Here is a 26,730-nt window from a genome sequence, read left to right on the forward strand (position 1 = left end):
GCTGCTTTGGAACCCAACGAGCTGATACTTTCTTAAATGCCAAAGTTTCTGTATAATAAAATATAATCTCGCCACTAAAATGCCTTATGAAATAACAATATGAAGCTCAGTCATTCGGCAGTCGGTCAACACCATACCGTGGATTCTCTGGATAATTTTTGGTGTTGATGACTACCGGCCAGGGCCACGTTCCACAAAGTAATCTTAGCGCTAAGTCGATCGTAATTCCCATTCTTTAACACTGACTTACTACAATCGTAGCGCTAAGATCGCTTTGTGGCAAGGGGCCCAGGACTTTGATCGTCGTCAAGACTCTCCCTGCCACGCTTAAATGGTGGTATAGGAAGTGTTATAATCCATAGTGCTCTATTCATATCTTCAATGATGGTAGAGGAAGTGTTATAATCCATAGTGTTCTATTCATATCTTCAATGGTGGTATAGGAAGTGTTATAATCCATAGTGTTCTATTCATATCTTTAATGATGGTATAGGAAGTGTTATAATCCATAGTGTTCTACTCATATCTTCAATGGTGGTATAGGGAGTGTTATAATCCATAGTGTTCTAGCCATATCTTCAATGATGGTATAGGGAGTGTTATAATCCATAGTGTTCTATTCATATCTTCAATGATGGTATAGGAAGTGTTATAATCCATAGTGTTCTACTCATATCTTCAATGGTGGTATAGGAAGTGTTATAATCCATAGTGTTCTACTCATATCGTCAATGGTGGAATAGGAAGTGTCATAATCCAAAGTGTTCTACTCATATCTTCAATGGTGATATAGGAAGTGTCATAATCCAAAGTGTTCTACTCATATCTTCAATGGTGATATAGGAAGTGTTATAATCCATAGTGCTCTATTCATATCTTCAATGGTAATATAGGAAGTATTATAATCCATAGTGTTCTACTCATATCTTCAATGATGGCTACAGACATGACAATGGTAACCGCCAATCTACACCTGGTACTTTTTACACAAAAATAACTGCCTCGCGGGTTCTTTGTTATTAGATACACGTCTATTACATTCAGGACAGCATGTAATACCAGATTGTGTTCTCCAGTCTTTCCGTGCTGTCCAGACTAGTTTGAATAACTACGGGCTCATATTGATATGGCCGAGAATCTGTGAGGTCATTGGGCAAAAATTCAACGCTTTCATCAGTCATTTCCTGGTGATACCATGACGAACGCTAGTAATCTACCAATTCTCCAGTCGTGAGGGCGGTCGGGTAGCCTAGTGGTTAAAACGTTCGCTCGTCACGCCGAAGACCCGGGTTCGATTCCCGACATGGGTACAATGTGTGAAGCCCATTTTCTGGTGTCCCCCGCCGTGATATTGCTGGAATATTGCTAAAAGCTGCGTAAAACCATCCTCACTCACTCCAGTCGTGAGGCCAGCAGTATGTGTGAAGATAACAGGAGCCAAGCACAGTATAGTATGTACGTACAGATATAGGTATAGCTTCTTGTCTAACGATATCACACTCGACGATAACTTGGGCGTTATCAAGGACAGACATGCTCATGACTGTTTATCGATGATCCATTAAACAGATATTGTAGGAAATAGAATGTAGACACATCCTTGAAATATGCCAGTAAATCAATATCTCTCTCCATGGCATTTGATTGTACTTACGAATTTTGTTATTTCAATTTTTCAAAGATCACAGGGAAATATCGACCCACAAGCACATCTTCAGTTGTCCATGAACACTTAATACTAAACTGTGAAGAGCAAAAGAAAGTATACACCATGTTTGATGGTGGCACAAAAATAAACCAAACAAGAAATGGTTATTCGATGGTGATGTATTTGATACGGGTATCATAGTTGTGTTTTTGGACCTTAAGTTTGCAGTTTTTCGGTGACTAGTAACTTTTTGATAACGTTTATATATTTTCGGCCAAATCCAATTTTCAAGTGTATACTTTCTTTTGCCCAGTACTTTAGTACCCTCATTTCTTAAATGGTGAAGATCATTTGGATTCAAAGAGGCTCTTATCACACATTGTCCTTGTTTGGGCGACGCGCTGCTTGCTTTGGTACCATCACCTCCAAGCTGGACGTGACGCGTTGCTTACTTTGGTACCATCGCCTCCAAGCTGGACGTGACGCGCTGCTTGCTTTGGTACCATCGCCTGTAAGCTGGACGTGACGCGCTGCTTGCTTTAGTACCATCGCCTGTAAGCTGGACGTGACTCGCTGCTTACTTTGGTACCATCGCCTGTAAGCTGGACGTGACGCGCTGCTTGCTTTGGTACCATCACATGTAAGCTGGACGTGACGCGCTGCTTGCTTTGGTACCATCGCCTGTAAGCTGGACGTGACGCGCTGCTTACTTTGGTACCATCGCCTGTAAGCTGGACGTGACGCGCTGCTTGCTTTGGTACCATCGCCTGTAAGCTGGACGTGACGCGCTTCTTACTTTGGTACCATCACATGTAAGCTGGAAGTGACGCGCTGCTTACTTTGGTACCATCGCCTGTAAGCTGGACGTGACGCGCTGCTTGCTTTGGTACCATCGCCTGTAAGCTGGACGTTATCCGCTGCTTACTTTGGTACCATCGCCTGTAAGCTGGACGTGACTCGCTGCTTACTTTGGTACCATCGCCTGTAAGCTGGACGTGACGCGCTGCTTGCTTTGGTACCATCGCCTGTAAGGTGGACGTGACTCGCTGCTTACTTTGGTACCATCGCCTGTAAGCTGGAAGTGACGCGCTGCTTACTTTGGTACCATCGCCTGTAAGCTGGACGTGACGCTCTGCTTACTTTGGTACCATCGCCTGTAAGCTGGACGTGACTCGCTGCTTACTTTGGTACCATCACATGTAAGCTGGACGTGACGCGCTGCTTACTTTGGTACCATCGCCTGTAAGCTGGACGTGACTCGCTGCTTACTTTGGTACCATCACATGTAAGCTGGACGTGACGCGCTGCTTGCTTTGGTACCAACGCCTCTAAGCTGGACGTGATGCTCTGCTTGCTTTGGTACCATCGCCCGTAAGCTGGACGTGACTCGCTGCTTACTTTGGTACCATCACATGTAAGCTGGACGTGACGCGCCGCTTGCTTTGGTACCATCGCCTGTAAGCTGGACGTGACGCGCTGCTTACTTTGGTACCATCACATGTAAGCTGGACGTGACGCGCTGCTTACTTTGGTACCATCGCCTGTAAGCTGGATGTGACGCGCTGCTTACTTTGGTACCATCGCCTGTAAGCTGGACGTGACGCGCTTACTTTGGTGCCATCGCCTTTAAGGTGGCGCCTTCATGTCGCCTTTCGACCTTTCTTCCACCTTCAGCAGTTCATGCTTGATGCATGCTTAGTATGGCCTTTGGTGCATTACTTGGAATCCATTTAACTTCTGTCTTAGATGTCATGTCATTCTTCACCATGATTACTGAATTAGAACGTGGAAGTGATGGGAACAGTTGGGTCATTTCATGATAGAACTCCAAATCTGTCTAGCACAACAAGTAGGGAACGGGATGTCTCTGTCTCAGTTTCTGTTAGCATGGAATAGCTACTTTTGTAATTAATGTTTACATCTTCACCACCATTATTCGACAATGCAAGCAGACTTGCTGTTCACTCATATTCTCTCAAAAAGTTTAATGTTTTTTCTCTGATTTCTCCCGAATCTGTTTACGTCGTCGTCTAGACTGTCTGAGACATCAGCATTACGTGATGTGGTTACCCTCTTTTGTGCCAAATAGTACTAAATTCCCTGACTGAGCTTCCACCTCCACGCTTGCAAAGTGTAACATACGTTCATCATCGAACTCGGAGGACTAATTCGCTTTCAAATATAGCCATAGTGTAAATGTCTTTCTCACATTTGATTTTCTTTGTCCTTCCTTCAGTTTCTTTAAGTGTTCTCTATCATTCTGCTGAATAGTGGTACAGTAAACTACGGTTATAACGAACACGCTTATAACGAACTGACGGATATAACGAACCTTTCTTTTTAGTCCCGACTATTTGCTGTAGTTATGCTGTATATATGCTTATAACGAACTACGGTTATAACGAACTAAAAATGATAGTCCCTTTGAGTTCGTTATAACCGTAGTTTACTGTACATGAAAAATGGGAGTTGAGATGTCAACCATTGTTCAATTGTTATACTGCAGGGAAGATATTTGTCCCTTGCAAAGACACTGCAAATTTATTCTTATTTCGAGTTGATGCAAGGGCTGGGTTCACCTTTCAGAGAAACAGTGTCCTTGATGTTCCTAAATTGTATATTGCTCAGGTTTTCTGACACTGGGGTTAGTCCAGGAGCATCAAATCAATATCAAACGGACAGAAACAAACAACTCAACACACTGAATGTTCTTAACATCGTACATGTATGGGATGGATTAGTATTTCATGATGGATGAGGTCCAAGTTGCAAGCTCGTGTGCGAGCCCGGAACACAACTGTCTCCACAGAGATGGGCGACTCGGCTGTTATGCACGGTGTACTTGGTCCTTTGTCTCAAGCAGGGTTTGTCTCAAGACGGAAACACAACACATGTACCTTCACCGTCTTTGTCAATGCTGTGCCACCAGTAGTCAGTGAGTGAGTTTGGTTTTACGCCGCTTTTAGCAAATCAGTAATATCACGGCGGGGGACACCAGAAATGGGCTTCAAACATTGTACCCATGTCGGGAATCGAACCCGGGTCTTCGGCGTGACGAGCGAACGCTTTAACCACTAGGCTACCCGACCGCCCCACCACCAGTAGGGTGGAAGACACAGCTGTTCAAGCTCTTCTCTGCCTTGAAGGATTTAGATTATGAAACCTTCTGACATAGGGTGTCACTGGTGTGCCTGTAATATTGTGTAGCCATACATGCCAACGATTTAGATTATGAAACAGTCTGATATATGTACATTATTGTTTTACAAACCAATATCAGAATTGTTCATAACAAATATTTTGTGAAATTCTTTATGTTTGTGAATTCACACAGGCCTTTTGTCTAGACGTTGTAATTAGTGGTTTGAGTCAAGCTCACATATTCACAAATCAATTTTTGCGTTTACAGACAAATTTAGTTTTGAATTACTTGAATTCTGAACAATTGACTTGCCGTTCATGGCGAGTGCCACCAGTGGGACAATGTACGCGAACCTTTTCGCGAACACCTGGTATCATCACTATTTTATAATGATTCGTAAACAAATGCTAATGATATAGTCGGAATCGTACAATCGACTCGGCTTTTAGCAGAGATTTCTTATGAATAAGGAAAGGGTTTTATCGCTTTTATTTATTGACTTAAATTTGATAGGACTGCCATGAGATGCGAGCCTAGTGTCTCTTTTATGTTTTATCATTCTTGATATGCTACCATAAATTGAATATTTTGTGAAGTTCTTTATCTTTGTGAGTTGAGACAGGACTATTTCCTGTTTACCGTGTTTATTTTATCAGGGCAACAAGCTTGATGTAAATGCTCTTTGAACTGATAAACGCAATACATGACACACGAAAGGCCGAACACTTACACCACCGATATTAAACGACAGTCAGTGCAGTGATGTGAACACTCCAGACATTTGGCAACAATAATCCTCATGAAGTGTTTGAAGGCATTTACAAGTGATGCACATAAGGAAGAGACATTATGGATGTCAACTTCTTTGTTATGAGGAAAACAACGTTAATCTAGCTAGAAGTTGTCATCAATAAATTCTCTTCCTTAATAATCGTTATCTCCGTCACCAGTCGGAAAATAACGAGTGGTCACGGAGAAAGGGTATTCGCCTAAAGTTACGTCAGAAGAAGCACAGATAACGGCGACATTTTACAAAACCCGATCAGAAGTGCATAGACACATCTAAACATCTTCCTGACACACTCTGGTGAGTATACTGCTATTTAATTTCCATGTTGTATTTGATTGCATCGGTCGAGGAGATTCAGTGGCTTCGTGTAATAGGGCTAACTCACACCATAAAGAATGAAGTTCGAAATTGTAATAGATACAAGCCATAGCGTCCATTTTGAAACTTCGTGTAAATGTTCCTACAGCAAGAGCAAGTAGGTCAACACTGGAATTAAGGCGCGAAGTTGTATGCATATGAACATCTTATGTACTGATTACATGATAGCATATAACCAAGTTATTTATATAAAGTTTGCTACTTCTTAAGATGTGACGTTTGTATTGTAACTGTAGTTTGATTCTGACGGTAGCTATGGCGCACCGAATGGTGGGTCATGGACTGCCCCACGCTGATAAGCAAGCTGTACACTACTGCCCAGAAGTTTATTCCCCTTACAGGCGTTGGGAACGCATAGTACAGGTTTACTGCCTAAATGATCAATCAGTCTGTTTTTACAACATGTATATGTCATGCATGTGCACTTCACACTAGCGTAGGCCCAACATTTACAACACCAATAATAGGAGTGAGTGAGTGAGTATGGTTTTACGCCGCTTTTAACATTATTCCAGTTATATCACGGAGTGTCAGCTTAATGTGGGAGGAAAGCCCGAAGTGGTGTAGGTCTTAGACGTTTTCACTTCGGTGAAACCCACGAGCACGGGTATTGTGCTGACAAACCTAGAAACATAATTGGGGCGAACCGGGATTCGAACCCACAATCATAGCTTTCTGGCGTGCCCAAGTGACGCAACCCTGCACAGCGAATAGCGGCTCCTTAGACGACTGGGCCACCCGTGCCCCCCTTTTCTATGGAATTATAACTAACAATTATGATTGATGTGAAGAAAAAAACAATAATCATTGTGTTTGGAACTTGATTACAAATCTATAGTTGTCAGGTAAGTGTTTAATTCGGACCCAAACATACAATATCATGTTAATCCATACTGGTATTGTTTTCAGTAAACAGTTTCTTTCGAAGTAGCAGTTGTTTGGGCTAAAATCTAGCCCTCTTGTTCTTTATAGTTTTTTCTCTCTTGAGATGAAGCGGCGACGGACATTACCTGAGGATGTGTTTGCAAAACAGACGCAATCAGACTACCCAGCAGATTCTTCTCCCGAAAGGGCCCACCCAAGCCAATCAGGTAAGTATTGCGATTTTGTGTATGAAATTCACGTTCGTTTCGATAAGGTACATATATAGATTTGTTTATTCGTTGTTTAACGCCACACTCAGTAGTACTCCATCTATAGCAGGTCAACATAAAGTTTATGGTTGGGAACTATGCTTCACAACCAGCTGCCCAATTTTGGTCTTGGTCTAGGCATTGTACTTAGTTACTCAAACTCAGATACATATGTTCTTTACAAAAGTAAGGTATCGTGAAATTTAAATGTTAACAAGTATAAGAACACAGACAAACATCTTAAACAACGACGTTTATGGCTGTAAAGCTTGACACCAAAACACCTTCTATAGTTTGCACATGCCACACGCAATAGTTCCACAATCATTCCTGATTTTGACACTTTCACGGAAGATCGAATAATTTTTGTGGATCATTATTGCTGTTAATCTTATTGATTCTGCATGAAGTTTGTGGGGGGGGGGGGGGGGGGGGGGGGTGTTATTAGCATTGGGGTTGTTTTTCTTTTGTATTATTTTATTTTATAGTCACTTCAGATGTTTTTAGAGAAGTGTTTTCATATCTATGTGTCTTGTTTGTACTTCCAGAGCAATAGATACAATGTCTCAATTGAAAAAAGACATGGAAAAAACAAGCATTTCAGAAGCCTAATTACAAGTTCACATGTTGAATGCCTCAATACACTACTTCTGCATTGAATTTACTGCTTATATTTATAAACTTACATGATTTCCCTACTGATATATATCTATTATGAAATATTTAAGAAATAAATGCCAAGTTCATGATCATTTGAACATACATACCCCTGTTCCATGATTTCGAATTTTGTAGAAAGGGGGGTGGGCGTATACAATTTAATGAAACAGATTAACTGAAAGGTGAATATTGATAAAACTTTAAAATCAAATGCAGGGAAGGATGTATATGATAATAAAAGAAAGTGTTTTATGATTTTCAAAACTGCCCATTATACAGGGAATACCTTAACTTGATTTCATTCCCTGTTTGTGTATGAATTATGCAACGCGGCGTTGATCTAAGGGCTACTGGCATACTGGAAACAGGCAGAAGTCAGCGTGCAGTTGTCAATACGTTCAATGTTTCACGGTTTGTGACTAGCTGCCTATTGAACAGGTACCAACAAACCCAAAGTGTTTACGATCGACGAGGTTGAGGGCGCCTTCTAGGTCAGCGACAAGAGTATTGTACAGGATCAGTTGGTCGAAACCTGTCTCCATGAAATGGAACTCAAACGTCGAATCAAATTGCTGTTAACTTAAATTAGGCTACTGGAGTACGAGTTACGGGTCAGATGATCAGAAATGGTCTGCATGCAGCTCATCTTCATGCTGGACGGCAACGTGTTGTGCTGCCCCTTACAAATTACTGTTCCAAAAAACGTCAATTTTGCAATTTCCCATCATACCCCTATCATCCTTCAGTATCGCTGGCGGTCACACTACTGTCATACTTCACTACCGGTTGTAGTGTGTTCCCAATGCGTTCATTATTATCATACAACTAGAAACTAATATCTCTCACACGTTTGGATATCAAAGGTATTTTCGAGTATCCCCTACTATTTCTGAAGAGTATTCATCATTAATTTGGAGTTTCCAAAATTGGTTTTGCATGGCTTGACTTAAGTTTTCAGGACTGCCAAGTAACCCGAGTCTATTATCTATTAAATATACATATAACGATACAAGTGTGAAATGTCTTAATAAATGTTTGTGAACTCTCAGACTCACAGACGGGCTTGAGCGGAGGAACGGCTAACAACAGCATTGTGGCAGGTGTGATGAATGGTACGTTCTCTTGTTTGAATTAGTCTGAATTACGTACATTTTTCAGGACTGCCAAGTAACCCGAATCTATTCTCTATCAAATACTAGTATACATATAACGATACAAGTGTGAAATGTCTTAATAAATGTTTGTGAACTCACAGACTCACAGACGGGCATGAGCGGAGGAACGGCTAGCAACAGCATTGTGGCAGGTGTGATGAATGGTACGTTCTCTTGTCTAAATAAGTTTGAATTAGGTACATAGTTGCTGTTACACTCCATCTATTTTGTTTATATCATGGCATGTGATGATTAGTATTACAATGATGAAAGCTGAACAAACAACAAGATCTTTATTTAGGGACCGACCATTTTGTCTGTCTAGATATTTTTTTCAGATATAGCTGCAAACTCATACATCTATCTAATTAAAACTACAAGCAGGATTATTTTATGAAGAAAATTACTTTGCATCAATGCAATTTTTGTGGCAGATAAGTTCTTTTTTCAACTGTCTCATGCATATTTATTCTTTTCGCAAATTGTCTGGGTCAATTTATTTTTTAGATAGAATCCCCTCTTGTTTATTCACTTCACACATCCAACTCGAAGAATGCAATAATGATTCATTAACATACCACAAGGAATATGGTTGAGCTGATAACTTATGTATAATGCCATAGCGTAGAAATGTAGTGAATACCTTTCATCAGGCTACTGGAGTACGATCGCGAGCTACGGGCCAGATGATCAGAAATGGTCTGCCTGCAGCTCATCTTCATGCTTGACGGCCACGTGTTGAGCCGCCCCTTACAAATTGTCGTATTGCCAGCATACGTCAGTGGTGTACACAACGTTGACATTTGGGTAATCGTCGCTGTTTACGTGTCAGATGAGTCCCGATTCACTTTGCACTTCCTGTATAGGCGTGGTCGTGTCTGGCGACGTCGAAATGAACGTCATGCCAATGTCAACCTGAGACCTCATGACATATTTGGCGATGGATCGGTTATGGTGTTGGGTGGCATCTGTATGACTGAGCGAACTCCGTTTGCAAGGCGTGTGGGTCGACGATTTGTCTTTCATGAGCACAACGCCCGTGCTCACCGTGCACGAATCGCCAGTGTTTTCCTCCATCAGCACAACATCCATGTAATGCCATGGCCAGCAATGAGCCCAGACCTTTCCCCCAAAGGACACGTCTGGGACATGAAAGGGACACGTGCACGTCAACGTCATAGGCCGCCGACCACTTTTGGTGAACTTGGCCTGGCTCTGCTAAAGGGTTTGTGGGACAGTCTGCCTTAAATCGCCATTGGGGGACTCGTCGAGTGAATGCATGAGCGGAGGAACGGCTAACAACAGCATTGTGGCAGGTGTGATGAATGGTACGTTCTCTTAATTGTTTGAATTAGTCTGAATTACGTACATTTTTCAGGACTGCCAAGCAGCCCGAATCTATTCTCTATTAAATACTAGTATACATATAACGATACAAGTGTGAAATGTCTTAATAAATGTTTGTGAACTCACAGACTCACAGACGGGCTTGAGCGGAGGAACGGCTAACAACAGCATTGTGGCAGGTGTGATGAATGGTACGTTCTCTTGTTTGAATTAGTCTGAATTACGTACATTTTTCAGGACTGCCAAGTAACCCGAATCTATTCTCTATCAAATACTAGTATACATATAACGATACAAGTGTGAAATGTCCTAATAAATGTTTGTGAATTCCCAGACTCACAGACGGGCATGAGCGGAGGAACGGCTAACAACAGCATTGTGGCAGGTGTGATGAATGGTACGTTCTCTTGTCTAAATAAGTTTGAATTAGGTACATAGTTGCTGTTACATTCCATCAATTTTGTTTATATCATGGCATGTGATGGTTAGTGTTACAAAGATTAAAGCTGAACAAACAACAAACATTAATTATCTGTTTTACTCTTACATTTCAAAATCATGATTATAACCAGTGACCACAGCTGTCTCTATGTATCACCTGAAGTTTAAGAAAGAATAGCTTCAAATTTCCCATAACGTTTTAATTTTTTATTTTTTTTCAGTTTCAGAAGGAAGGTCCCCGCTTCAGAATTTGATAGGTGGGTATTGTGGTAATGCAATGAAGATCTTTCTTTAGGGACCGACCATTTTGTCTGTCTAGATATTTTTCAAGTACAGCTGCAAAATCAGATATCTATCTTATTAAAACTATTTGCAGGATTATTTTAAAAACGTACTGTATCAATGCAATTTTTGCGACAGACTTGTTTTTTTTCAACAGTCTGAAGCATATTTATTCGTTTCGCGAATTTTTTTGAAACAATTTATTTTTTAGGTAAAATCACCCTCTTGTTTTTCATGTATATATTCACTTCACACATTCTACGCGAAACATGCACTAATGATTCATTAACATACCGCCAATCATGACGTGATAAATTTACCCTGAACTTCGCACACAAATAGACATTGAGGCCGTTCTCAAATTAAACGCTTCCTACATTGTAGTTGTTAACTATGGGCGTTGGAATTCCTGTAAAAAGTATAGAGGAGGAATATGGTTGAGCAGATACATTATGCATAATCCCATAGCGTTATTTTCTACTACATACGAAGATAACCATGATGCACACAACATATTTCTTCTCATAAAACCAATTGATAATAACAAATTTTAATACAGCCTCAGTACGCAGATGTTACACATTTTGAACTTTATTCTGTATTTTCTCACGCCTTGTACCTTCAATGTAAAGAACACGTTATAATATCGTTAAGAAACGATACATATGATATCATGAGTTGATTGTGTTTATGTCTTTTCTCAGCTGAAACAATCCAGAAAATCAAAAGTATCAACAAACATGTTTCAACACATACAGAAGATGTCACCTACAGACACTTGACGGAGAAAGGCTGCGTGGTCATCAGGGGAAGATCAGGATCTGGCAAGTCACATCTTGGCTACACTCTGTTACAGAGAGTATCAAAGGCGTTCTCACGGAAACCGGTAAAAATATCCTCCCCTGAAGAATGGAACTATATACCAAAACGTAATGATATGACAGTGTCCTCTGTCAAACCCACTGTTCCGAAATCGGGGGATACATCAAACTATGTGGTTATGATTGATGATATATTTGGTTCTTCTAATCTTATACAACACAATCTGGACCAGTGGAGACAGAAGTTTGACCTTGTGTGGCCTTCAGTTGAAAATGGTACAATATGGATAGTGATAACATCAAGGCCTGAAATTATCATTCAGGCAATGCCAAACCTACAGAGATATGAAATAATAAAAAAATCGTCTAAAATCATATTAGATGAGGGAAAGCATTGTCTCACAGTAGACGAAAAATTAGAATTTATTTCCAGACTTTGTGGAAAATCTGTTCATTCATCGTTAAGAAATAAGGTTGCAAGTATAAACACTGCCCTGGGCTTCCCTCAATGTTGCGTATATTTTGATGTACATAAGAACGTTCAAAGAAAAGGCCTGGAATTTTTTCAAAAGCCATTTGAATTCATCAGTTTTGAACTTAATAGTATCAAGAAGGATCAACGTGGATCCTTTTATGTTTTACTATTAGTTCTATCATACAATGGGTATCTTCCAATTAAAGAGTTGAAGACAGCAAGTCCTTCTGGGGATTTTAAACATCGATGCAAGCAAATAAAGGAAGTGTGTAGTTTGAAAGAAAAACCAGTTATTAAGGAAATTGCTGAATCTCTGTGTGGAATTTATCTTGTGTGTGATGGCAAGTTTTTCATGTTTTCTCACAGGTCGATACACGATGTCTTGTTTGTTGATTTATGTCAGTCATGCCCAGATTTAGGAATCGAATTAAGCACACCATCAATGTTGCTAGAATTCGTCAGAACGAAAGACAATAAAGTTGAGAAAAGTGAAACAGTTAATGAGGTTGTCCTTGGTGAAGATCTGTATCCTGAACTGGCAAACAAACTAAAGGAATATTTATCAGAAGAGGACAGTCGGGACATAGTGCTGTCTCACCCTTCTCTGAATGATGCTGACATCTTAGAGGAGATGTTCAGAGAATGGGATGTTACAGATATTCACAGGATGTCAATGCAGAGGATGAAGACGCCATTTTATCTAATTTCTCCACAACACCTGTCAGAGAATAGTCTCCTTCATGATATGTTTGATCAAGGGACTGGTATATATTGTTTATCTCGGATAATCATGAACACAATGCCAGCGTTTGCTAGACGAATTATTCAAACATTCAGTGCTGCTGCAGATGATTCCCAGTCTGTCTTGGATGAAGCATTAACATGTGCTGTAAACACGAGTCAAAATGATTTAGTAGAAAAGTTACTCATCAATGGAGCACAACCTTCACATGGATGTTTTCGAGTTCTAGCCAGAAGGCCACTTATCAACTGTAGTAATTGCCTTAAACTATTACAAATGGTGAAGCCAGAAACAAACGAACTGAAGCAGTTACTTGGCATTGCAGTGCAGAGCTGCAACGTGATATGTCTCAGAAACATACTTGATTCATGCAATACATACATACAAGACCACAAACATTTATACAGTCAGTATCTACGAATGTGTATTGAGGGCCATACTCAGAAGTGTTGTATTCCAGGTCCACCAAGTATACCTAATGAGGATAGGAGAGCACCAACTAACATATCCGAAGCTGTGGGTGTCATATCACTTCTTCTGAGAGCAGGTGGGACCATGGATCTTGATAAAATGTTGATTCTTGCATCATGTCAACATGATCCTGATACAGTAATGGAGTTGTTAGAAGAGGTTTTTCAAATTCCTGATTGTGCTGTAGATGATGTCCAAGAAAGTTGGTGTCACAGTAAGAAACATCACCAGCTCTTAAAGTCTCTACGAGACAGAGAAGGTCCAGTACAGATGCCGCCCCAGACAGTCAGTGTTCTTCTTCAGAGAGCAGCCTGGAAACAGTGCAAGGAATGTGTTAGCATCTTCCTGTCACAGTCTGGTGTAACTGCAACTGATGACAATGGTAACACAGTATTTCACTATATGGTCGGTTCTTGTGAAAAACACTGCCATGAAATACTGGAGCTTCTAAAGGAAACGGCCTCTAGTAAGCAGAAGCCTAATAATAAGGGTCAGTTACCTCTCCATGTCGCCACCATTGTCAGGTGTGTGAAATGTGTCAGTTTGTTGCTTTCAGTTACTGACATAAATGCGCAGGATTGCAATGGTGACACAATTGTACATTGTTTGTATTCTTATGGCTGGGATGATACACCTTGCAAACAGGGCGGACATGAGCTAATGCAATTGTTTATTGATAAGAAGGCTGACTTTCATATCAAGAATCAAATGGGGCAGACAGCCCTGCATGTGGCAGCAGCGGGACGTTGTGTGCAGTGTCTTTACCTTTTGGTACCTGTGTCAGATGTAAACGCCCTTGATGACAGGGGTAACACACCTTTACATTGTAGACACACTACCATCACCCATATGTCTGCTTCGTCTGACGATTCTTGTCTTAAAACATATCAACTCCTTATCAAGCATGGAAGTGAGAAACATATCACAAACATCAATGGACAGTCAGCGTTACATCTGGCAGCGAGAGGACGGTGCACAGGAGGAGTAAAACTTTTGATAAATGAGACAGGTGTAAATGCGCGGGACAAAGACGGTAACACACCTTTACATTATGTACATCAAAGAGTGTTTGGTCAACAATGTGATGGAGACTGTTGTGAAATACATAATGTCCTTGTTGAAAATGGGGCTAATGCACAAATCAAAAATAACCATGGAAAGACAGCTCTTCATTTTGCAGCAGAGGTGCAGTGTGAAAGAAGTGCAAATATCTTACTGCCTGTCTCAGATATAAATGCACAGGATGAAGATGGCGATACAGCATTGCATTGCATACATGATAAATGTCGCGGTTCACGTCGTACAGAAATATATAAAATCTTTATTTCTGAAGGGGCTGATGCACGCATAAAAAATAATTTGGGGCAGACCGCTCTTCATAGGGCAGCACAAAGACAAACCATAGACAGCGTCAGGCTATTGCTAACTGTGTCTGACGTAGATGCTCAGGATGATTATGGTAGGACAGCTTTACACTGTGTGCGCCACACACCGTTTCATTCGCATCAAGAGGATAATTGTCATGAATTACTCCAACTCTTTGTTGATAAGAAGGTCGATGGAAACCTTAAAGACAAGCTATATGGAGAAACAGCTCTGCATGTGGCATCAAGGGGACAGTGTGTAGAGTGTGTGAGATTGTTGCTTCATGTGACAGACGCAAATGTCAAAGATGATGAAGGTAACACTGCAGCTCATTGTATACATAAACCATCTACTTTTACAACAGCGGAAGATAACTGCCATGACATATTACAGCTCCTTATTGAGAAGGGTTTAGATGGGCATATCAGAAACAACAGCGGGCAGACAGCTCTGCATGTAACAGCTAGTAAGCAATGCAGAAAAGGTGTCGAATTGTTACTCGATGTGTCGGAGGTAAATGCTCAAGACAATACAGGCGACACAGCTTTGCACTATTTGCATTCTGTGTCATTTTGTAAGGACGGGTGTGATAAGATTTACCAACTTCTTATGGATAAAGGGAGTGATGTACAGCTCAAGAACAAGACGGGAATGACAGCTCTGCACAGGGCAGCAAGAAGTCAATGTACAAAATGCGTCACACTGTTGCGACATGTTTTAGATGTAAATGTTCGGGATGAATATGGCAACACAGCTGTCCACTATATACATTACTTATCGCATTCGAGTCTTAAAGAAAAAAGTAACTGTCGTGAACTATACCAACTCCTCTCTGTTAAGGGAGCTGATGGACGTGTGAAGAACAAGAGGGGACAGACACCTCTGCATTTTGCAGCAAGGGAACAGTGTGGAGAAGGTGTCAGTCTGTTGCTACCTATGTCAGATGTAAACTGTCAGGATTACGACGGTAACACACCTTTGCATTGTGTTTTCTATGTGGCTTTTGGTACTCGCCACGATGATCGCTATCGTGAATTATATCAGCTCCTTGCTGACAATGGGGCTGATATTCATGTAGAAAACGGCAGAGGAGAGACAGCTGAGCAATTGACAAAAAGAAGACAACTGTCATATGGAGAAATCACAGAGGACCAGATATAAACTGGCACAATGTTTGTATGAGCGGAAAAACAAGATAATGAACAAGAGGTGACCAACCGTGGAAAGTTAATCACTAAGACGAAGAAAACCGTATGTCCTAGAATAGGTTCGAATGTAATTGATTAAAAAGGAATTTCCAGGACCCAACACTGCAACATATTCCTGTAAATATGATCTCTTGTGTTCAAGACTGTAGGTCAACATATTTAATTTACACCTGGGGAGCCTACATTCCCTGATGACAGCATACATATCCAGTAATTCTTGTTTTACTGTATATATAGAAGTGTCCTGATATGAGACATGTTCAGATGGAATGTAGTGTGTCGCTTTTTTGTACAAAAAGACATATTATGTATTGGGGATCTGTAAATAGCTGAATTCTTGTTGTAAAAAAATGTTTTAACAAATGTAATGTTTTACATGAATGTATAAGTTTTCTGTATAGTCACCTATTTTACACATATTCATTGAAAGAGGCAGTTATGTGTTATCACAGTGCTAAATGTCTAACCAGTGTAACAATATATTTTTTTAAATTTCTATAATTTTCTGTTTGATCTTAGGTTGGTTCTATTCTATCAATTCTAGGCTTGTCCACTGGTTGGTCAGTAATTCTTGATGATACTTATGTGCACTGGAACATTGTGGTGCTTGGAGCAATAATGACACTTCAACCTTGTTTGAAGACAATAGTTTACTTGTATTATTCCAGTTTTTGAGTAGAACTGAACTTTTCTTTCTGTACTTGAATATTCAGAGGTTGTATAATCCAATTACTGGATTAACTAGTTGTAACACATATGTGATACATTTTAGCTTTTACTGCCATCATATTAAGGAAGTAACCGATGAACGATGAGGAATTGCGACTTCTCTGTTTCTTGTGAAAGAATTATGTACACTTATGTATTGGATTCACACTCTTTATTCACACTGGGCAGATAACTCATGATTCAGATACGCGAGTTTGATTTTGTAATTGAAATTGTAATATATGCCAAAGCTACAAAAGCTTCACTGAAATCAACTTTTTGTTCTGGTGACATAATGTTAACAATTTATGATATGAACACTGGATGATGTCATATTTTTTTTCCAGCAATGTAGCAGTGCGATGTCGAATACGTTCAACATACCGCCAGATTTGTATTGTGATGAATGACAAAATCAGCTATTGTTTAGTGTTTTGTGATGTGCAAAAGCCTTTGACGATGTTTGCCGTAAGGGGCTCATGATAAAATTAGAAATGTTTGGCATTGAAGGTGAATTGATAATTTTCGTAACCAACGTAAACAGGTCTTTGTAAACGGAGCTTTATGCAAACCGAGAAATTTAGAGGATTTAGTCGCTCAAGGGTCTGATTTAGTGCCGTGTTTCTTTATTGTGTACAGTAAACTACGGTTATAACGAAGGGACCTCTAACTTTAGTTTGTTATAACCGTAGTTCGTTATAAGCATATATACAGCATAACTATAGCAAATAGTCGGGACAAAAAAATCAGTTCGTTATATCCGTCAGTTCGTTATAAACGTACTTTACTGTATGTGAATGATATAGCTGACAGAATTGTTTTTGTGTCTAGACACTTTGCTGATGATAATATCTTGGTTTAGTTATTAATGACAACATAAGCTTTAAGTGGAAATGAACAAGACTTTTTACGCAGCTGGGCAAAACAATAGTTGATCTCATGTAATTCCGATAAAACAAAATAAGTTATATTCTCATTGAAACACAGTTCGAGATAATACTGACTTTTGAAGACAAAACAATTTAAATGATTATTAACATTGGAAACTGATTTTTTCATTGATTGGCAAATGGTCTTATCACAAAAGCAGCATGACGAAGATCACTTCAACAATGACTTGTTCGATGACTGTAAGGAATGTTAAATAGAAATACAGTGAAGACGGAATGTACATGTGAAGTCTGGCACCGGTGTACACTAGAACAGGCTAATCAACTAACAGGCTTTAATTTGAAGCTGCAAGTATAATAACCAGTACAATTATCTTGGAATATTATTTTCAATGATTATCTTTCTAACACCTAACACTGCACATGTAGCAGAGGCCCAAAATAGCTGTATTTATTGTATGTAAGAATAAGAAATTTGGCTTTACTTATAGTTAAAGTAAATGAAGTTTATTTGACCAGGCAGTTAACATCAATTTTGACTCATGTCTCAGAAATATGGGTTTGGAAAATTGGATATACCTGAAAAAATTCACACAGTGTTTTTAAAATATATACTTAAACTAAAGATTAGTACTGCTCACTATATGCTATATGGCGAACTAGGAAGTTAGCCAAATCCACTTAATTATTTGCTGTTTTGTGTGGAATTATTTCTTTTTAATCTAATTGGTGGAACATATAAAAACTGTCTAATAAGATTGGTGTAAGCTGTGTATCGAATGAACGGTCTTTTCCTGGTCTCCCATGGTAAAAATGTACAATGAAGCAGGTTCTTTCTGATCAGCTGTGAACTACTATTGTAATAAACTCTGATGAAGGTATATTTTACAGGCTCTTCAAAGAGAATGCTGTAATTGAAGACTATTCGCTGTGTCTCTTGTTAAGTTTATAGATTCATCATAGACTACCAATTGAGAAGGGTAGATGGATACAGGTCTGACTGTGTTTATTAGGCAATAGAAACAACTTGGGTGATGAATATCTTTATATACTATGTGCCCATACAGAAATAGATATAGACATGCTAGGTAAGACGTGATGTTACTAAGTTTAATAGCCTCTTGAACATTAAAGGGGCGGTCGGGTAGCCTAGTGGTTAAAGCGTTCGCTCGTCACGCCGAAGACCCGGGTTCGATCCCCGAAATGGGTACAATATGTGAAGCCCATTTCTGGTGTCCCCCGCTGTGATATTGCGTAAAACCATACTCACTCAATCACCCACTTGAACGTTAGCAATGTATTAGAATTACACATGTTATCACGATTTATTGTTATTATTTTGAAAACCATGAACTTATATTATTGTTGGGCTGATTATTGCCATCCTTAATTTAAATTAGTGTGGTATGCTTTATATATCATTGTATGAGCTGAAGCTGTAAAAACATATTTTTTGTTGGATTGAGATATTATAGTCATTTAACAATTTTGAGTATAACTGTGTATTTGATTGGTAGTAGTAGTAGTAGTAGTAGTAGTAGTAGTAGTAGTAGTAGTAGTAGTAGTAGTAGTATAACGTTATGGATAACAACCTCTGGTTTATTGCACATAGCGACGTTTCGATGTAGATTCTTACACCGTTATGAAGCTGGAGTGACAACAAGCAAGTGATGAGAGGTATATATATATATATATATGACATGTTGTGATGACCAGCAGATAAACATAGACAACAACAGGTGATACATAAAAAAATTGCATAGTGATAATTGGATAAAGCCAGATGTACAGTTAGAATATCAAATAGCACACGGATAATGAAGCACACAGATAATGAAGCACGCGGGTAATGAAGTCAGATGTACAATAAGAATATCAAATAGCACACAGGTAATGAAGCACACGGGTAAAGAAGCAAAATGTACAGTAAGAATATCAAATAGCACACAGGTAATGAAGCACACGGGTAAAGAAGCAAAATGTACAGTAAGAATATCAAATAGCACACAGGTAATGAAGCACACAGGTAATGAAGCACACAGGTAGTGAAATACACAGGTAATGAAGTACACAGGTAATGAAACACACAGTTAATGAAGCACACAAGTAATGAAGCACACAGGTAATGAAGCACACAAGTAATGAAGTACACAGGTAATGAAGCACACAGGTAATGAAGCACACAGGTAATGAAGCACACAGTTAATGAAACACACAGTTAATGAAGCACACAAGTAATGAAGCACACAGGTAATGAAGCACACAGGTAATGAAGCACACAGGTAATGAAGCACACAAGTAATGAAGTACACAGGTAATGAAGCACACAGGTAATGAAGCACACAGGTAATGAAGCACACAGTTAATGAAACACACAGTTAATGAAGCACACAAGTAATGAAGCACACAGGTAATGAAGCACACAAGTAATGAAGTACACAGGTAATGAACAGGGGTAATGAAGTCAGTAAGGATAAGCATCAAACGGATTAAAAATTGTGATTCCTAATTAGAATTGTCTATAGCTTGATTAGATTTTCATTGGCAAGCGAGTTGTAATACATTGAATGATATTTCCACGAATAATACGAATACCACTTTGTAAAATGTCATGACTGTTGTCCTTATTCATCAAAGACAAAGAACAAAGCACATGCCTTTGTTCTGTGCCAAAGATTTCACACCTGGTGGCCAACATCAAGGAGGGACTTTAATACAGATTTAAAGTGTCATTGTGTTGATTGATGTGAAAACGTCATTATCGTTTGTAATGTAACCTATATGCTGTAAAACTCATATTTTTAATCTTAGTATAAGTGTTGTTTTAATGTTAAGCTGAATTTGTCAATAATCGCCTGCACCTAAAGAGATGGTGTAAATCCTGCTGGGGTCCATGCAAGTAGCAAAGGCACTGTTAGTCCACATGGTCCCTTGTTTGATGATCTACCTTCAGTTCTGGCGACCTGTAGCACATTTTTAGCATGTATTGTTATGTATAGTAATATCGTTTTTATGGTTACATGCCAGTTTTAAAATTAATCTTTTTCTGTGATAAATCTGGTCATCTTACTGTCCCTTGTTGGCTGGCTTTTATATAGTCTAAATGTATTTATTATGTATAACCTTTGATAGTCACAATGTGGCTGAAATATTGCCGATGTCACTTTACATTTTAACTCACTCACTCACTGTCAAACTCAGTGACCTGTTAAGCTTTCAATAATGTAACACATTTCCGTAAGATATCATATGAGGTTTGAATGCGGAGCTATCAGTGATTGAAAATGAATGTATATTCAATGCTGCTCAAATGTGTATTGTTCATACAAAATGTTTCAATATTTTGTAATATTTATATACGTCCCTTCTTGCAGCCTATTGTACATAGTGTAATTGGATGATGTAAATATTATGGAGAGGGTGTTTAAAGTTGGCCAACTTATGTCCAGTTCGTTTCACTATTGTGAATAAAATATGTATAAAATGCTACCATGACGTGCAAATATACCTTATACTGTAATGAACACACAATGCCATTTAGAAACGATCAAATGTAACAAATGGTACATTTGGGATAACACTTTCTTAGTATTGGTACTTCATTTATTACTTATTTTGTAACTCTATTAAGTCGAGGAACGTCATGAGAAACTGTCGTTCTACTGTATAAATTTGCTGAGTCTGATAGTATGTGGACAATACAGTATGTCATTTCCTTGTGCCAGATACTATTTGTCCAAGTGCATACTCGTGGACAATGTATGTATGTATGTATGTATGTGTGTGTGTGTGTGTGTGTGTGTGTGTGTGTGTGTGTGTGTGTGTGTGTGTGTGTGTGTGTGTGTGTGTGTAGTACAGTATTATGTAATATATTTTATTTTTGAACAATTAAATGGAATGGTATCATTCGATCTAATGGTGCTTTTTATGGTGTTGAGACCGCTACATACGTAAAGCACATTGCAAACAGATTCTGATCTATCATGATATTTATTATCTCTACAAATGTGACTCTTAGATTCCTTATGAAACATAAGTATCAATGTAACTTTGATGTGTTGAAGTCTAATCCTACTGGGTTTTTTTACGTTTCTAATATTTGGTCGATGATTTGAAACTTCCCAAATGAATTACTACAAACAAGAGCTGAGTTTTGTACCAAATCTTGGACGTCGAGAAAAGAAAGGTTCTATATATGGCAGCAGTTATTTCCTGGACGATAATGCCTAATAGTGTGACAATTTATGTTCAATATGAAAAATGAGTTGTTTAATCCACTTTTAGCATCATAACGTATTCCTTGTTATATTTGAGGCCACTGCAAACAACGCATTAATAGAGGCAAAAACGACATTATTGAATTGAACACGGTCATGTTTGCTTTTTGTCAACTGCAAGTTTTGGACCTACGGCATATAAAAGTAGAGATGCACACAGATGTATATGTTTGTATTGGCATGACTTACCACTTCTGAGAAACTAAATTTGATCAAGTTCCCGAAAACCTCTAAGACCAGCCTACAGCCTTTTTGATACATGTTGTTGAACCAGATTCTTGAATCTGGTGTCCAACATGTCACAATTGAAAAGACAAGGAAACATTGTTTCACTATTCATTAACACTTCACATGGTCTCGGCTTTCAGCAGATATTTCTCATGAGTAAATATTTTATCGCATATAATTATGATTTTTTTAATACTTTTCATTTATACGGACATATTGATGTATATTACATTGCATGTGGTGCTGCGCAAATTTAGTGAATATGATATACGTTTACACCTATATATTATTTCACTTAAATGAAATCACTATTATCTGCTTCCAAATAACCTATCGAATGAAGTCTGAAATATATTTGGTAACTTCATGATAAATGATTTGTTTTTGTCTCTTGGTATCTGTAAAAAGTAAAGTTTAACTTGTTTTTCTTCTTTCTTTAAAGTGTGTGAGTGGTTAAACGCGACTCTGAACAGTATTACAGCTTTATCGTGGCGTGTCTGTTTGATTTATAAAGAAAGTCCGATGCGATGCAGACATTGCAGGTTTACCACTTCAGTGAAACAACGAACACGGTTAAGTGCTAACAAATGTAATCAGAGCAAATGCGGGATTCGAACTCACGACCATAGGTTTCTAGCACGCCTAAGAGACATAACAAAGTATTTTTCTAAAAAGATGACTGTAAATAAGGGGTTATTGTTTCCTCTTTATATCCAAACAAATTTGTCTAAATGTAAATGATATTGTAGCTGCGACAGCATTTCAATTCGAATAGAAGATCACCTACTAATAAGTACATGTGTGCTTCGTTAAGCATGTGAATGGATGTTTCCAAAGAAAGTGTGCACCGTAAATGCAAATGTCAATCCACATATTTAAATATGTTATTTTGTTGTAAAGAAATTATATGAATGAATTTAAATTGAAAGCATTTTTTATTTTATTTTATATAAGCTCCAAACTATCATTACAATAAAGCTTGATGAATTGGCATCACTCCTTTGTAGCATTTTTTGTTCTTTCAAATATATAAAGTTTGAAACAAATGGTTTCGATTTTGCATGTATGCATGAACAGTATGGAATTATAACTTTGATGACAATTCCTGCTGGAATACTAACCGACATGAAGGGACATGTGACTATTAAGTTGAAGTCATCGCTCTTCTCATACAGAATTGTCCCCGTCGCGTCATACCAAAAGACGTTAAAAGATGGTACTTGTTGTTACCCTGTCTGGCGCTCGGCATTAAGGGGCTAAAACAAGGACTGGTCGGCTCGGAGTCAATATACTTTGTCTGAGTGGGGTATTCATGTTAAACTGCGGCATGGTATCTCAGTGAGCTAGAGTACAAGCAGCCACACAAACACACACACGTACATGCACATTGCTATATAAGTGCAATAATCTTGGACGCGACGTTAAACCCCATTTCACCTAACCTCATACAGAATTGTGGATAGTTTGTTGTCACTCTCAATCTGTACACATAGATCACAATATGAAGCAGCATCACTAGTCTACTTTGAGTTTTCTGAATTTCATGAAAGTTCTTCCTTGATCGTAGGGGCGGTCGGGTAGCCTTGTGGTTAAAGCGTTTGTTCGTCACGCCCAAGATCCGGGTTCGATTCCCGATATGGGTACAATGTGTGTCTGGTGTCCCCCGCCGTGATATTGCTGGAATATTGCTAAAAGCGGCGTAAAATCATACTCCTTGATCGTATGTTTGTTTCTTGTTTAACACGGCACTCGGCAATATTCCAAACCGACGGTGATTGAAATCATGAGTATCAATCTATGCAACTGGGATACGATGACATGCATCAAGCAAGTCAGTAAACCTGATCACCTACCCATAAGTCGCCTTGAATCCAGCCTCCCCGTGGATATCCGGTTTAGAATTGATCTCAAGCAGCCCATGCTTGTCGTAGTGAGTGAGTGAGTTGGGTTTAACGTCGCTTTTAACAGTATTCCAGTTATGTCACGGCGTGTCAGCTTGATGTGGGAGGAAAGCCCGAAGTGATGCAGGTCTCAGACGTTTACCACTTCGGTGAAACCCACGAGCACTGGTATGGTGCTGACAAACCTAGAAACATAATCGGTGTGAACCGGGATTCGAACCCACAATCATAGGTTTCTGGCGTGCCCAAGAGACGCAACCCTGCACAGCGAATCGCGGCGCCTTAGACGACTGGGCCACCCGTGCCCCCCATGCTTGTCGTAAGAGGCGACTTAAGAAATCGGGCAGTCGGTGACTACTACTACTGCCGCCGCTTCGGCTGCTGTTACTGCTGCTACGTGGAATGTTGCTCATGATATCAACTTGTTTGTGTGGTTAAGTGCATGATCAGGTACAGGTCGCTGTAATTTTTACAGCAACCAACCATTTCATACCTACAACATAGGCCATACAGTGTTACTCTGAAGTTGCTGTTGGAAGGTTTGGAACACTGTGAGGGAAGAATAAGTCTACTAAAATTTAGCATCAAAACATGTAAAAACTATAGAGCGGCGTACCACACCTGAATTACAAATAAATTCCAGATTCAAAGATTATCTCAACAACAAACATGTAAAAGGTCAAAAAGGTGTATTTTTACACGTTACAACAGAATTAAAATTAGAAAATCAAAAGCATACAAATATTCGGCAACACCGGCTGAAATTAGAGACCTGTAATGATAAACCATCTGCATTTGAAATGAAATAAGAATGATTAAATTTGTCAACATATTTGGCGACATTTTTACGTCAATATTCCAGACGCACACGTTGAATACCTTACCAGGGTATGGGGGTTACATTTGTTGGTTGGTTGGTTGTTTAACGCCGCACTCAGCAATATTCCAGCTATATGATGGCGGTCTGTAAATAATCGAGTCTGGACCAGACAATCAGTGGTTAACATCACGAGCATCGATCCACGCAATTGGGATCGATGACATGCATCAACCAAGTCAGCGAGCCTGACCACCCGATCCCGTTAGTCGCCTTTTACGACAAGCATATCTTGAAAATAGACCTATATGAAATGTACATTCCGTAACATGATTCATGTTGCTATTTGTTTATCTGCCCATTCATTCGAAATACCTACATAAGCGTTATTCGGTTAAGTTGAGATGCTGCACCATCCAAGTACAGCTACAACATATAAACCATGATTTGATCCCTCAAACACGTATAGTCGTTTTTCAATACATAATACACTGCTTATATGCTACTACTTAATTAAGCAACCTTTTATTATTACGATGTCACACAGCTGACACAGTCTGCTACAACAGACTAGTATACCACCTAGGGTTGGTTGGTTGGTTGGTTGGTTGTTTAACGCCGCACTCAACAATATTCCAGCTATATGACGGCGGTCTGCAAATAATCGAGTCTGGACCAGACAATCCAGTGATTAATATCATGAGCATCGATCCACGCAATTGGGATTGATGACATGCATCAACCAGGTCTGACCAAGTCTGACCAAGCCTGACCACCCGATCCCGTTAGTCGCCTTTTACGACAAGCATAGTCACCTTTTACGGCAAGCATGGGTTGCTGAAGACCTATTCTACCCCGGAATCTTCACGGGTCACCACCTATGCATGTATCGAACAGTGTCTGCAGTTGCTGAATACAGTTTGTTGATTTTGCAATCTTTTGTAACCGGACGCACGATACATTACATCACTCACCCCTATCAGCTCTATTCTGGACGTTATCGCCATCGGTTCCTGCAGCAATCTACTGATGGCGGGGGTCACATTTAATCCGGTGTGCAATCAGCCTTAGGAGCATCTCTGCATTGCTCATACCTATAATCGTACCTGTGAAGATCTAGGGTTATAATAGGTCTTCAGCAACCCATGCTTGTCCAAAGAGGCAACTATCGGGATCGGGTGGTTAGGCTCGCTGACTTGGTTGATGCATGTCATCGTATCCTAATTGCGAAGATGAAGGCTCACGCTGTCAATCACTGGAGTGTCTGGTCCAGATTCGATTATTTACAGACCGCCGTCATATAGCTGGAATATTGCTGAATGCGGCGCTAAACAACAAACACACTTTTTACTTTGGCTATTTTCACTCCTTAGTAGTAATATACTGAACCGCAAAAGAAACGTCACCCCAAGTAACATTGCATGAACGCATCAAGGCAACGGCCATGGTAACCCGATGCACGTGAGTTCCCCCATTTCTTGCCCCATAAATATCCACCCAGATCGGATAACATTCATTCGTTATTATTGCTACCACGTGAAAAGATTGACAAGAAATCAGCGACACCAAGCCCTTGGACGATTGCCAGCTGGACAAACCGCCTGGCAAGTAGCCAATGCATTTGAAGTCCTCTTAGGGACCATATACAGGCTCCAGCAACGGTAACAGACCACCAACACTACAGATGACTGACCACGTAGTGGAAGACCAAGGGTCACCACCCAACGTCAGGATCGTCAGACTGAGCGGCAGCATCTTCAAGATCGCTTTGTTACTGCTGCGGAAACTGCTCGACAGACCATGGGGACACATCAGCGACACATCAGTGCGGACACCGTGCGTCGACGATTGA

At 39.6% G+C, this 26,730-nt stretch overlaps 1 protein-coding gene across 1 annotated transcript; it reads left to right on the forward strand.

Moving 5' to 3' along the window:
- The first annotated feature begins 5,822 nt into the window (after positions 1-5,822).
- LOC139446496 (uncharacterized) lies at positions 5,823-26,730 on the forward strand. Its single transcript, XM_071227804.1, has 10 exons — positions 5,823-5,877; positions 6,931-7,049; positions 8,801-8,863; positions 9,007-9,069; positions 10,381-10,443; positions 10,587-10,649; positions 10,915-10,950; positions 11,680-12,072; positions 13,672-13,866; positions 26,528-26,730. Exons 2-10 carry the CDS (start codon positions 6,947-6,949, stop codon positions 26,728-26,730), a joined length of 1,182 nt encoding a protein of 393 aa, XP_071083905.1. The 5' UTR covers positions 5,823-5,877; positions 6,931-6,946.

Source organism: Haliotis cracherodii, unplaced genomic scaffold (assembly GCF_022045235.1).
Source record: "Haliotis cracherodii isolate W230 unplaced genomic scaffold, xgHalCrac1.p SCAF_6, whole genome shotgun sequence".
Taxonomy (NCBI): domain Eukaryota; kingdom Metazoa; phylum Mollusca; class Gastropoda; order Lepetellida; family Haliotidae; genus Haliotis; species Haliotis cracherodii.

Excerpts from the sequence above, each read along its gene's own strand:
- LOC139446496 (XM_071227804.1), top strand. The coding sequence starts at position 6,947 with ATGAAGCGGCGACGGACATTACCTGAGGATGTGTTTGCAAAACAGACG. Across the intron at positions 8,864-9,006 it reads TGTGGCAGGTGTGATGAATG|ACTCACAGACGGGCATGAGC; the intron begins GTACGTTCTCTT and ends GTGAACTCACAG. Across the intron at positions 10,650-10,914 it reads TGTGGCAGGTGTGATGAATG|TTTCAGAAGGAAGGTCCCCG; the intron begins GTACGTTCTCTT and ends ATTTTTTTTCAG.